Here is a 13,988-nt window from a genome sequence, read left to right on the forward strand (position 1 = left end):
TTCTGTGTTCCCCATGTGTGTCAGGTCATGTGGCAAGTTTTTTCTGTGACGCAGCAGATAGAGAACTTTGCAGGCCTTAGGATCTAGTGAAAGCTTGTGTTCTAGGCTCACAAGTGGGAGAGTCTGTGCTTCAACACAGCCTTATGGACCCTGAAATCAGAATTCCACATACTTTACAAAATATTATTCTTTTTAAAATTTATTTTTGACCATTTTACCTTTTTTTTTTTTTTTAAAGCTTTCCCCCTGTATACAAGCAGGAGGCAGGGCAGATTGATGTTTAATAATTCTTACCTGTGCTTAGCTCACAGCCTACCTGGGGACAGGTGCCTAGATAGCTGCAGTGTGTCCTGCAGATCACTATGGGTGCTTTGGGATGTTGTTCTGGGACAAGGATTTGGGTGGGCTATGAGCTGACATAAAGGCTTCCACAAGGCCAGGGAGTTATAGACCTCCAAGCAGTTAAAAAGTCAGAGATGATTTAGACAGTAGCTTGAAACTCTCTCTCTCTCTCTCTCTCTCTCTCTCTCTCTCTCTCTCTCTCTCTCTCTCTCTCTCCCTCTCCTCTCTCTCTCTCTCCTTCTCTTCCTCCTCCTCCCTCTCTCTCTCTCTCTCTCTCTCTCTCTCTCTCTCTCTCTCTCTCTCTCTCTCTGTTAGACGACAGTCACTTTAGGATTACTTTCTGACCAGTGTCTGAGCAGTCTTTGTGAAGAGTGAGAGTGTGAGCTAGGCAGCAAGCAACACTCTTTCATGGCCTCTGCATGAGTTCCTGCCGACTTTCCTCAGTGACAGAGTGCGACTGCAAGCTGTAAGCTGAAATAAACACTTTCTTCCTCAAATTGCTTTAATTGTGGTGTTTATCACAACAATAGAAAGAAAACTAAGGCGGTAGAGATTTCAGTTTACCACTTATGGGGATTGAGGAATAGTAAGACAGTTTACCATAGAAAGTAAGGATCAGGCAGGTTAATATGCACAAAAGCACCTGCCTTTAATAAGCATTCAGTGAATTTGGCCATCATCACTGATATTTCTATCTTCCTTTCCTTCACATTGTCAGGTTATGTCATAGACAGTACATTTAATATACACATGAAAGTGATGATGGAGGTGGAGGGGGAGCAGTCCTTGTGGGCTACCCTAACGGTATTTTAACAACTGTTGTGATTTTAAATGGGCCTTGTAGAGTTAGTAGCATATGGATAGCTGGGGTGGGTATTTAGCAAGCATTCGTAGAAAGAACTTTGTTCTCTGAAAGTTAGACCATTTGCTAAATATAGAAGCCGAATGTTAGAAGTAATTAGCATTAAGCTGAATCCCTCTCAAGTTAGTAACAGGCATGCTATCAAAATTCCATTTCTCTCTTTCCTAGTACCTGCCGAAGTGTTACTAAGTGTTTTGCTTTAGGACTTTAATAGATTTTAATTATTGAAAGGTGCACTTGAAGAGAAAGCAGGAAGAAGTGGAAAATGCTCTGTGGCTCTCGTGCATCTGCTCTGGGCTTCCTGGAGAAACCCTCGCCCTCCTGACACCCTCTCAGCAGCAGCAAGGATTTGGTGATTGTGACCCCAGGTGCCCATCCCCATCCAGGGTCACATTTCCCTCCATGAGTCGGTCTTCCTTTTGGAATGAACCAGCATTGTTCTTTGGCAAATCAAAGGTAACCGTGCATGATTCTGCCTTGTGATTTTGTTAAAACAATGTACTGGTAGTAGATTGTTTTCTTCATTACTTTATTTGCTTTACATCCAGATCACAGCTTCCCTTCTTTCCTCCCCTCTTCCCAGTCCCTCCCTCTCACCTCACTTCCCCCACCTCCCTTCCCTTTCTCCTTAGAGTAGGGGAAGATTTCCATGGATATCAATCAGCCTTGGCATATCAAGTTACCATAGGACTAGGCACATCTTCTCCCATTGAGTCTAGACAAGGTAACCTAGTCACGTAAAAGTAATCCAAAAGCAGTCAACAGAGTCAGAGACAGCCCCTGCTCCTGCTGTTAGGGCTCCCACATGAAGACTACACTGCATATCTGTTACATATCTATCTATCTATCTATCTATCTATCTATCTATCTATCTATCTATCTATCTATCGAGAGAGAGAGCCTAGGTACACCCCATATGTGCTCTCTGGTTGGTAGTTCCAGTCTCTGTGAACCCCAATGGGTCCAGGTTATTTGATTCCATAGGTTTTCTTGATCTCTCTAGCTTCTTCAATCCTTCCTCCCCCTCTTCCACAACAGTCCTAGAACTTCACCTAATGTTTGGCTGTGGGTTTCTGCATCTGTTTCCATTAGTTTCTTCATGAAGCCTCTCAGAGAACAGTTATGAGAGGCTCCTGTCTGAAAGCCTAGCAGGATATCTTTAATGCTGTCAGGGGTGGGCTGTCTCTCATGGCAGGAGTCTGGAGCTGGTCCAGCCATTGGTTGGCCACTCCCTCAATTTCTGCTCCATCTTTATCTCTGCACATCTTGTGGGTAGGACAAATTGTGGGTTGAAGGCTTTGTGGTGTCACCATCCCTCCATTGAAAGTCTTACCTGGTTACATAAAGTGGCCATTTCAGGTTCTATATCCCCTATTGCTTAGCTAGGGTCCCCCTCATAGATTCCTGGGAGTTTTCATTGTCCTATGTTTCTAGCTCATTCCAGAGATGCCCTCCCCCCATTCCAGTTCTCTCTCCTAATTTTCTCTCCCTCCATTGACCCCTCCTGTTCCCCTCCCTACTCTTTTTCCACCCTTCTCCCTCCTTTCCTCCACCCCCATTGTCTATTCTATTTCCCCTTCTCAGTGAGATTCGAGAATCCTCCTTTGGGCCCTCCTTGTTACTTAGCTTCTTTGGATCTGTGGATTGTAGCATGGTTATCCTGTACTTTATGGCTAATGTCCACTTACAAGTGAATATGTAACATGTTTGACTTTCTGAGTCTGGGTTACTTCACTCAGGATGACATTTTCTAGTTTCATCCATTTGCCTGTAAATTTTCTGATGCCATTGTTTTAGCTGAGTATTTTTCCATTGTGTAAATGTACTCCGCTTTCTTTATGAATTCTTCGGTAAGGGCCATCTAGGTTGTTTCCAGTTTCTGGCTATTACAAATAAAACTGCTATGAACATAAACTGCTAAGAGCATAACTGTTCTTGTGGTACAATGGAACATATTTTGGGTATATGCCCAGGAGTAGTATAAGTTGAGTCTTGAGGTAGAACTATTCCCAATTTTCTGAGAGACTGCCAGATTGATTTCCAAAGTGGTTGTAGAAGTTTGCACTCACATCAGTATGAAGGAGAGTTCCCCCTGCTCCACATTATCAACAGTATGAGTTGTCACTTTAGTGTTTGATCTTAGCTGCTCTAAAGGGTGTGTGATGGAATCTCAGAATCCTTTTGATGACTAACGATGTTGAACATTTTTTAGGTGCTTCCTACCCATTAGAGATTCTTCTGTTGAGAATTCTCTGTTTAGCTCTGTACTCCATTTTTAAATTGGGTTCTTTGGTTTGGTGAGGTCTAATTTTTTGGGTTCTATATATATTTTGACTATCAACCCTCTGTCAGATATAGGGTTGGTGAAGATGTTTTCCCCCATTTTGTAGGCTGCCATTTGTTTGCTTGATGGTGTCCTTTGAGGAAATTTTTCGGTTTTATGAGGTCCCATTTATTAAATACTGATCTTAGTGCCTTATCTTTTAGTGTTCTGTTCAGAGAGTTGCCTCCTCGTGACAATACATTCAAGGCTATTTCCCACTCGCTCTTCTATCACATTTTTCTTTACAGACTTCAAAAGAACAATATTCAACTTATTATAGAAAAATAAAAAACCCAGAATAGCAAAAACAGTTCTGTAAAATAAAAGAACTTCTGGAGGTATCACCATTCTTGATATTAAGCTATACTACAGAGAAATAGTAATAAAAACTGTATGGTATTGGTATAAAAACAGTTAAGTTGGTCAATGGAATCAAATTCAATACCCAGAAGTAAAATCACACACCCATAGACATTTGACTTTTGATAAAAGAAGCCAAAACTATAGATCATAAAAAAGGAAGTATCTTTAACAAATAGTGCTGGTCTAACTGGATGCAGAAGAATGCAAATTGATCCATATCTATTAACTTGTCCCAAAGTCCAGGTGGATCAAAGACTTCAACATAAAACCAAATACACTATTTTTTAGTTCATGTATATATATAGTTACATCCTGCCCAAAGTTTCCTCTCAATCTTCTCCTCCCGGTTCCTCTTCTTTCTCTCCTTTTCCTCCCCTGTCCGCATCCAGTCTTCCTCAGTTTTTCTTCAGAGAAGGGCAAGCAGGTCTTCCTTTCCCATGGATATCAATCAATCATGGGTATTAATTTTATTCATTTGTTTTAAAAAATAAGAATATGCACAGTGGTTTAAATTGACGTACTTTTCTTTGAAATTTTTGTTCTTCTGTCACCGATGAACCATTCCTCGGCTGACAGGAATTGGGGTTTCCTGGAGAAGAGGAATAGGAATTGGACTGTGAGATTTTCCTTTAGTTCTCTCCTCATTGTAAAACATGGCCTCTAGGGCAAGACGAAGCTGGCTTGAATTAGAATTGCCACTTTGTAGTTCAAGGCCTAAGCCTGCCACATGCTTTGGTTTTGACTTTCACATTTCTCTGTTGTAAACAGAGCTTGTGACTTTGACTTCACTTGTGGTGACGAGTCTGTGGGAGACAGAGCTCTGAGGCCCAGTCAGAAGACCTCTGTGCTTAGTATGTGCTCTGCAAATGTTCCCTTCTCCACCCTGGCTACTCAGTGTTTGCCCAAGATGCTTAGCGTGTTGCATGTAGGGTGAGATGTTACTTAATTGAGATCGATGTATGAAAATTAGAGTGTAGTTTTTAAGACTTTTTTATGCATGTGCATAAGAATCAGACTGTGTGTTGTGGGGAAGGTCGTGCAAGTTAAATAAATATATACAAATTAAGAAAATCTCTCCTTCTATAAAATCTCTGATATTTGTGATAGATTCAATATCTGACACTCAAAATAAACGCACACACACAATTTAAGTACACTAAAAATATAGATTGGGTGGTTTCAATGACACACAAACTTTTGCGGAAATGTTAGAGAATGTTACTATAATAAGACTTTGCCAAACCAAAAAAGTCAGCTGATAGTCTGGTGAACTGATGCTCAGACAATTCATGTTCGTCCAGTTGGCCTCAAATCAGCTTGTCTGGGTTCTTTGTATCGTGGCCTGGTGATGAGCAGGAAGTTTGCTGTATGCCAGAGCCATGGTATGTGGGGAGTCACTATTCATCCTACATATTTTCGGACTTTGGGGGTACTAGAGTGCATGATCCATGTTAAGGTTACATAAAGTCTCTGAAAGACGGTGAGAAAATGGCTTTGTCTTAGTTACTATTCTAGTGCTGTAAAGTGACACCACGACCAATGCAGCTTATGAAAAAAGGCTTGCTTATTGTTTCAGAAAGTGAGTCTATGATGGTGGGGAACATGGCAGCAGGCAGACAGACATAGTACTGGAGCAATAGCTGAGAGCTTACATCTGATTCACAATTAGGAAGCAGTGGGTAGGGGATGGGGTTTTGAAACCTCATAGAACACCTCACAGTGACACACCTCTTCCAGCAAGGCCACACTTTATAATCCTTCCTAAAAACATTCACTAACTAGAAAGCAAACATTTAAATATATGAACATTTGGGGTCCATTCTCATTCAAATCACCACAAGTTTTTTATTGTTATTGTTTTTGTTTTCTCAAGAAAGGGTTTGTCTATGTAGCCCTGGCTGTCCTGGAACTTGCTCTGTAGATCAGATTGGCTTCCAATTCACAGAGCCTCCTGCTGCTACCTTCTGAAGACTGGGATTAAAGGCATGTGTTAGCACCACCCAGCTACAAGTTGTGTTTTTTTTCTTGGATATTTTATGTATTTACTTTTCAAATATTATACCCTTGCCCGGTTTCCCCTCCAGAATACCCCTCTCCCATTCCCCCTCCCTCTACTTCTATGAGGATGCTCGCCCTCCAACCCACCCACCCCACCTCACTGCCCTGGCATTTCCCTACACTGGGGAATCAAACTTTGACAGGACCAAAGGGCTTCTCCTCCTATTGATGCCAGACAATGACATCCTCTGCTACATATGTGGCTGGAGCCATGGGTCCCTCCATGTGTACTCTTTGGTTGGTGGTTTTAGTCCCTGAGAGCTCTGGGGAGTCTGGTTGGTCGAGATTGTTGTTCTTCCTATGGGGTTGCAGACACCTTCAGCTCCTTCAGTTCTTTCTCTAACTCTTCCACTATGGTCCCTGTGCTCAGTCTGATGGTTAGCAGCAACCATCCTCATCTGTATCAGTAAGGCTCTGGCAGACCCTCTCAGGGGACAGGTACACCAGGCCCTGTCAGTAAGCACTTCTTGGCATCAGCAATAGTGACTGGGTTTGGTGGCTGCATATGGGATGGATCCTCAGGTAGGGCAATCTCTGGATGGCCTTTTCTGCAGTCTCTGCTCCACTCTTTGTTCCTGTATTTCCTTTAGACAGGAGCAATCCTGGGTTAAAATTTTGAGAAGGTGGGTGGCCCCTTCCTAACCTCTGGATATGGTATTTTCCCCTTTTTTGGGTATTTCAGCTAATGTCATCTTTGTTGAGTCTTGGGAGCCTTTTGCTTTCCAGGCATCTGGAACTTGCTGGTGGCTACCCCCAGTTTCCCATCCCCCATTGTTGTACACCTCTGTTCAAATTCCTGACCCTCAGTATATCATCCTTGTCTCCTCTCATACCTCACCCTGTCTCCCTTTTTCTCCCTTTCCCTCTTCTCTTCCTTCCAAGTTCCTCCCACCCTCTACCTCCCTTGAGTATTTCTGTTCCCCTTTCTAAGGATTGAAGCATCACATTTTGGTCTTCCTTCTTCTTGAGCTTCATATGGTTTGTGAATTGTATCTTGGGTATTCTGAGCTTTTGGGCTAATATCCACTTATCAATGAGTGCATACCATGTGTGTTCTTTTGTGATTGGGTTACCTCACTCAGGATATTTTCTAGTTCCATCCATTTGCCTAAGAATTTCATGAAGTCATTGTTTTTAATAGGTGAGTAGTACTCCACTGTGCAGATGTACCACGTTTTCTGTGTCTATTCCTCTGTTGAGGAATCTGGGTTCTTCCCAGCTTCTGGCTATCATAAATAAAGCTGCTATGAGCATAGTGGAGCATGTGTCCTTGTTATACGTTGGAGCATATTTTGGGTATATGCCCAGGAGTGGTATAGCTGGGTCCTCAGGTAGTACTATGCTACAAGTTTTAAATCACATAAATTGATATATTACAGACTAACTTCAGAAACAAGTCTGCTGGAGCATATTCACTTTAGAATTTCTTTTTTAACTTTTCTGACTGTACACCTGGAAAGGTTGTTGTGGGAAGGAAGACCATGTGCTGGGTCTGCTGAAAGCCATGTTCAATTTTCTACTGCTTATGAGCTCATAACCTTGATTGGAAGCCTAATCATGTTGCTTATCCTCCTTAGGTTGCTTTCCCTTGCCCCTAGAGGCATTGCAGGTGTAACTGCTGTGTCGCATGGGCATCAGTAGGTGGCAGAGAGGAGAGAGGCTATGTCTAAATGTTCAGTGTTCTGATCTGTAAGCATCTGAATGATTAGTAGCCCAACATATCTTGAAATAAGCGATCCTGAGATGACTATCAGTCCAGCACAAGGAGGCTCAGTCAGGGAACTAGCCTGAGATGACCAGCAGTCCAGTATCAGGCAGGTCTGAGCAAGCTCCCAGCATGGCGAGCAAACTGAAGACTAGAAGTACCCCTCCTAGGACCACAGGCCCCAGGCTGGAGTAAGCCCAAGACAGACAACCCTCGAAAGGGGCCACTTGGGTAGGTTGAGTAAGGAGCAAGCTGGAGATGACCATTAGACCACCATCATGGGGCAGCATAGTAGAACTGACCCTGCTGTTGGGGTTGAGGATGAGCCAGATGTTAACATGGGAGAGCCAGCCTTGCCTCTTGTTTGCTGTGTGGTGGGCAGAGGTTCCCTCTCCTACCTTTTGTTCTTACTGATGGCAACAGGCTGGAGAGATGACACTGATGCATTCATGAAAGTGAGAGAGCTGTCCCTGCCCCTCGCCTGCTGAGCCACTCAGGAGAGCAGGGCCCTGCACCTCACAGCAGCAGGGTAGAGCTGGCCCTGGTTGTGGGAAATATTGGTGAGGCAGGCCTGAGGCTTCAAGAACAAGAAAGCCATTGGGCTCACCAGCTCAGATCTGTCTCAGGCCCAGACTTAGGGCTTTGAATTGGCTCACTCCATCATCTACTCCATTGAGTGCATGAGTAGTTCACAAAGTGACCAGTCCTACAAATCTAAAACTACAGGATCCCCATGACACAGGGCAGCAACAGAATATCAGAGAGGAGTCCCAGTGAGGTTCTAGTATTGATAGAGTAGCAGAAGCCAGAGGCCTCATACCAGACCAAGGAGTCATTGCAATGAACATAAACAAGCAAAAATGTGTGGATACAAGGGTGTACTGTGGAACACTCTGTAACACACTACAGCCTCCACAGTGACATTCTTTTCCTCTGTTGGGGGGAGGTTGCAAGTGTGGAGGGTGTGTATGTGGGGCGGGGGAGATGAGTAAGAATGAGGTACATGATGTGAATTCACAAAGAGCCCAGTAAAATGTAAAAAAATATTGTCTACTTGAAAAACTGTAATCTTCTATCCACTTACCAGGTTATGGCAAAGGAATTTGTAAGTAGAGCATGGCCTGCACTTCTACTCTTCCTCCATATCAGTGCCCTTGTGATGTAGAAATCTGTGTCATGTGGGAGCCTTTCAGATCTTTGGAAGAGGCTCCCTTGATTTTCCTAGCCTGTTCCCTATTTAGAGATGGCTTGCCCACCACCCACTTGGTGCCAAGTTCTCTTACATATTATGCAGGCAGACAAGGGGCTGTAGCACCAAGGGACAGATACTGCTGCTGTGGGCACACTGGGGACAAGGGCAAAGAGAGTGTAGAGGGCCAGCTGTGAGGGGCCTGGGAAGGTGAGAGTCTTGCAGAGAGACTTGTACTGGACACTTAAGAAAGATTGCCATGGGGCGTGCTCTGGCTACCACAGCTGCCCAAGGATCCTGTTTCTTTTATTTGCCATAGGGACTGGCACTGGGAAGACAGAAGAGTCAAACACCCAGACAGAAGCCACAGAAGAACAGCCAGCTGCAGAAGAACAAGGTAAGTGAGCCATGTTTCCAAATTCTCCAGATAGCCTTCCTAACTCTGAACTTGAAGCCGCCTGATAGAGTAATGAAAACTAGAGACACATACTGGTGGCAGCTGCAGGACAAGGACTGGAGTCTTAGTTACAGAGCCTTAGTCTCTGTTCCTCGGTGCTGGTCAAGCAGGGTCCTAAGGAAGATCCCTATCATTTACTGGTTCCCAAGCTCCTCGAATCGAGCAGTGTTGCCTTCCCTGCAGGTATCTGGACCACACATCAAGAGGCTTTTTGAGGTCTCTTTTTGAGGAATGATATCTATACATGGTGGGACATCTCAAAGTCCTCATGGGCAATTGCATCCTGATTTCCTGGTAGTATTTATTCTCATGCCTCCTTCTCTCCTGGTGAGAAGTGATAATGGGGTCCCCAGCTTGAGAAGACCAACTCCTGCAATATCAAGGCCCACATGCTCCCTATGCCTGATGTGCCCTTCTGTGTGTTTCTGCTGTCTTTCTGGGAAGTCATTGTCATGTGTTGTGTACAGTGGAGTCTTGCTGTCATGTGCCTGTCACTCACCACCCACCTCGATGGTACTGCTGTAAGCTCAGCTGTGTGTGCTCTGGCCAATGAGCTACAAGTTGGTGGAAGATTAAAGGAAAAAGCCTGTGTTTTCCACAATGTGGTTCTGGATGCTGTGGGCAGAGATGGTTCAGGGGAATGCTTGTAGGGGGAACTTGGTGACTCCATTTGGAGCTTGGATAAAAAGGATTTAATTCCCTGATGAGTACACTATGCATAAGTTAGTCCTAGCTATGATGCCTGGGCTCTGGTGAATGCTGTTATAGGCTACACTAACTAGCTGTAATCACTAGGGCTATCTAGTTCTCCTTCTGATCCTATCTTTTTTTTTTTTTTCTGTAAAACTTTCCACTCTTATAGGCTACCCTGTCAAATGACCTGCATGGATGTTTACTGCAATAAGTATTATGTACAAGCAGCATAGCTGGGTTGGTATACTTATACTGATTTTTATTGAGCATTTATCATGTGCCAACCATTGTCCTGAGCACTGTGCACACTGAATTCATTTAGCGCTAACGACAACCACAAGAAGGATGGTTGGTTCCCCTGAGGAAACAGGCAAAGGCCAATGTCAGGAATTTCAGGATGCTTGAAAAATATTTGCTATCTTTTAATGGCATCCCTATATTAATGGGATGAAAATAATGTGAGCTTGGTTGAAGAGGAAGTGACATTAATTAAGCCAAAGAGGAGAACACACACACACACACACACACACACACACACACACACACACACACACACACAGAAAAGAGTCACGACTTTCTCTTGCTTCTTACCACTCTTATCTGCAAAGAAGAAAAATGCAAACGCTATCTTTGTGTCAGGAAATGGCCTGCTGGACCAGCAGCCCTCAGGCCTGGGACCAGCCACATTCTGAGCTTCCTTTTGTCTTATGAGAACTGTATGATATGTTTGGTTGTGGGTTCACCCAAAAGGATTGTGAGCTACCAAAGGCAGGGAAGAAAGAATCCCCTTTGGTTCTGTGTCTGCCTGAATCAGCAGGTTAACTTGTAGTTTTCACTCCAGGCCTCTGGGTACCCTTGGCCTTTTCTCCATTTCTTTCCTTTCAGCTCCTCCAGACAGTTGTATCCCTATCCCATTTCCTTAGAAAAATACTTTTGAGAGGTCTAGGAGCACCACATGGCTACCAGAGGGAGGTGTCCTTCATGGGTGCTGGCTCCTGGGTGAGTCTCCTAATGCTTTAGGTTTTCTCATTTTCATTTGTGTAGCAGGACACTGAGAGTGGACATTTCCAGGATTCTGCATCATGTTGGAGATGTGATCAAGTCCACCTGATGAGCTTGAGGGGAAGAGTAGTGCAGAAAGGCTTGGTGGTACCTCGGACTTCCCTCAATAGAAAGGCAGCAAAGTTCTGAGGTGCAGTTCTGTCTTCTGGGTAGGACTGGGGAGGAAAGTAATGGGAGTAGCTTCTGGTCTCCAACTAGGACTCATCTCTTTACTGCTTATTTATTTCTCTGGCCTTTATTTCAAGAAGACGAAGTTGAAAAAAGCAAGAGTGTGTGGAAGGGCTGTTTGATGAGGGTGTTTGAAACCTTATGCCTCTCAGAACATACAGCGAGATAGCCAGGGAGGATGTAAACCTGGCTGTATGCAGAACTTATTGATACCTTAGGTAGGATGGCTTAGGGTTCCTTATGTATGATATGGGAATGTTGTGAGGACTAAATGAGACTCTATAGGTAGAAGAGTCTAGCATAGTGGCTAATGAAGGAAGTTCAGGTTTTACTTTTGAAACAAATATATTTGCTTTGCTGAGATAAAATGACAACAGAAAGATCAATAGGGGAAAACACAGGATAAGTAGTTTACATAAATACAAGTGCTTTAACTCAAAGACCCAAAGATACAGGGTCAGTTATCCATTTTTTATGCATTGGTTGGATGAAGCATAGGAAATCATGTAAAAATATGAATGGACCGTGCTCAAGTTGTTCATTTAGATGCTTCTAGGGATTTCTGTGTAGCTTGCCTTCCTTCCTTCCTTCCTTCCTTCCTTCCTTCCTTCCTTCCTTCCTTCCTTCCTGGTATAAGTAGAATTGTTCTGTGATCAAGGTCATATGATACTATCAGACAAGAAATTTAGAGAACTTTTGGCCAACTCTTGGACAGAAAATCCAGGGTAAGTTGGGGTGCTGACTCTTAGGTTGTATTTGTAGCCCTAAGGAAAGGGCTCCTGGTTTCTATAATCAATTCTGAGGAAGAGGAATCTTAGTTTTCATGACTTGATCAAAGAATGCATAGTGAGAGACAGGAGGCTGGGAGGCAGAGAACTGGAGAACACATGGTGAGAGACAAACCAGGAAGACGACAGAAACTGCTTCCGTCAACAGCATCAACTTCTGAGCCTCAAACAGAGCCATAGGACAGACCTCAACAGTTAGCAATTGACAATGAAGAAAATCTCAGAGGGAATTGACTCTTCCCACATCACTTAATTCTCATCCCCCCTTTTACTCTTTTCTGCTGTGTATTCTTTCTGAAAGCATGGCTTACACCTCTGTATACTGCATGGCTCGGTTTACCTGTGATTTGCTTGAGTTGCCAAGGGTTTGAATCAATTCTGTAAGTTTATGTTCATTGCACTGTGCATTTTAGTTCATTTCATAAGTATGTGCTGACTGTATGTAAATCTTATTGCTTTGAAGGATGGCCCTGAAATCGCAAGGAAGACAAAGGGAACCAACTCACCTTCCACTTTCACAGATTGTTTCTGCTGGCTTGAGGGGTATTGTGAAAGAAAGTTGGTTCCCAAATGTATGTGGAAGCACGTATTACAGCGGGAAAAGTACATTCTAGTAACTTACATACCTGACAAACGCATCTCAGTGCTAAACCTTTGAGACTCCCACCTGCTGCCAACGATAACTACTTTCTTTTATCATGATAATACACTCCCTAATTCTCTGGCAAAGTTTTTTTGGGCAGAAGTGTAATCAACATCTGGAGAAATTTGCTTGTGATTCTGAGATTTCACTCATCTTGTCAGCATAGACACTCTGATTTCCCCACACAGTAAGAATTTGTAATTCATGATCATAATTTCAAACTTCAATCACATAAGTCTGCAGACTGTTTCTTTTAGTACTAGCTTACCTTGTATGGCGAACAGGTACACCTAATATTTTGTTAGTCACTGACATACGGTATCACATGGTGTTGATGAGCAGCCAAATGTTTCCATTAGGTAGTGATGTAATGGGGAAGAATGAGACTCCCCCGAACCCTTGAAAGCAGGAGTCTGATGTGTCCAGATGACAAATGAGTTAACCATGGACAGCCTTATCCTGAGGCATGGAAGAGAACCGCTTAGAGCATGTCTGACGTGGAACACTAACACACTCATTTCTATATGTCTTCATTGTTTTCTTTTTCATAATGCTGGGGGTTCAATCTGGGGTCTTGTAAATGGTAGGCAAGCATTTCACCACTGAGTTGCATTCTTAGTCCCTAAATATTCTTGAAACCAAATGCCAGAAACAGACTATTCATGTATTCATTCATTCAGCATGTATTGATTTACCACCTACAGAGGGCTATGGACCTTTCTATATATCCGAAATACCATGGGCAAAATAATTATAAGCTCCAAGAAGCTTACATACTCTAGTGAGAGCACACATTGATCTGCCTTATGATGGATTAGCTCCATACTTAGTTTACAATCTAAAATACTTGAAGACAAAGCCAATGCTCATATGGAATAAAAGCAGAGCAGGGCAAATGCTGGGGTGCTAAGGTTTAAATGGAGAAGGACATGGGAAGACAAAAGAAAGAAGGAGGTTTAGGGTGGGGAACCAAAACTAAGGATATAAAAAGAAGACATATACTACTACTCTATAAGGTAATTAAAAATAATACTTAAGGGCTGGTGGCATTGTTCAGCAGGTAACACTTGCCACATAGATATGTGTAGGCCTGACAATCTGAGTTCAGTTCCTAGATCCCATAGTGGAGGGAGAGAACTGAGTCCTGGAAGTTGTCTCTGGTCTGTGACTCTGGCCTTCTATTTATTTACAAATAAAATAAAATATTGAAAAGAGTGTGCTATAAAATACTGTACATGGGTGCATAATGCCAACTTCAGAAGCCATGGTTGATCAAATGAGCATATTGTTGTCAGAGGTGAGATATTTCCTTCCCTATGATTTGTTGGCTAGAAA

At 43.2% G+C, this 13,988-nt stretch overlaps 1 protein-coding gene and 1 non-coding gene across 2 annotated transcripts in view; both read left to right on the plus strand.

The window, feature by feature from the left end:
- Positions 1-13,988, plus strand: part of LOC116904369 — a 214,486-nt gene that overhangs the window by 70,944 nt on the left and 129,554 nt on the right. The window contains exon 2 of the mRNA XM_032907247.1: positions 9,162-9,239. Within this exon, the coding sequence (XP_032763138.1) occupies positions 9,162-9,239 (78 nt within the window). The remainder of the gene's footprint in view (positions 1-9,161; positions 9,240-13,988) is intronic.
- On the plus strand, positions 7,536-7,669 carry LOC116904708. The gene has a single exon (XR_004388403.1). It is a non-coding gene; the product is annotated as a small nucleolar RNA SNORA17 (small nucleolar RNA).

This window comes from Rattus rattus, chromosome 6, assembly GCF_011064425.1.
Source record: "Rattus rattus isolate New Zealand chromosome 6, Rrattus_CSIRO_v1, whole genome shotgun sequence".
Lineage (NCBI taxonomy): Eukaryota > Metazoa > Chordata > Mammalia > Rodentia > Muridae > Rattus > Rattus rattus.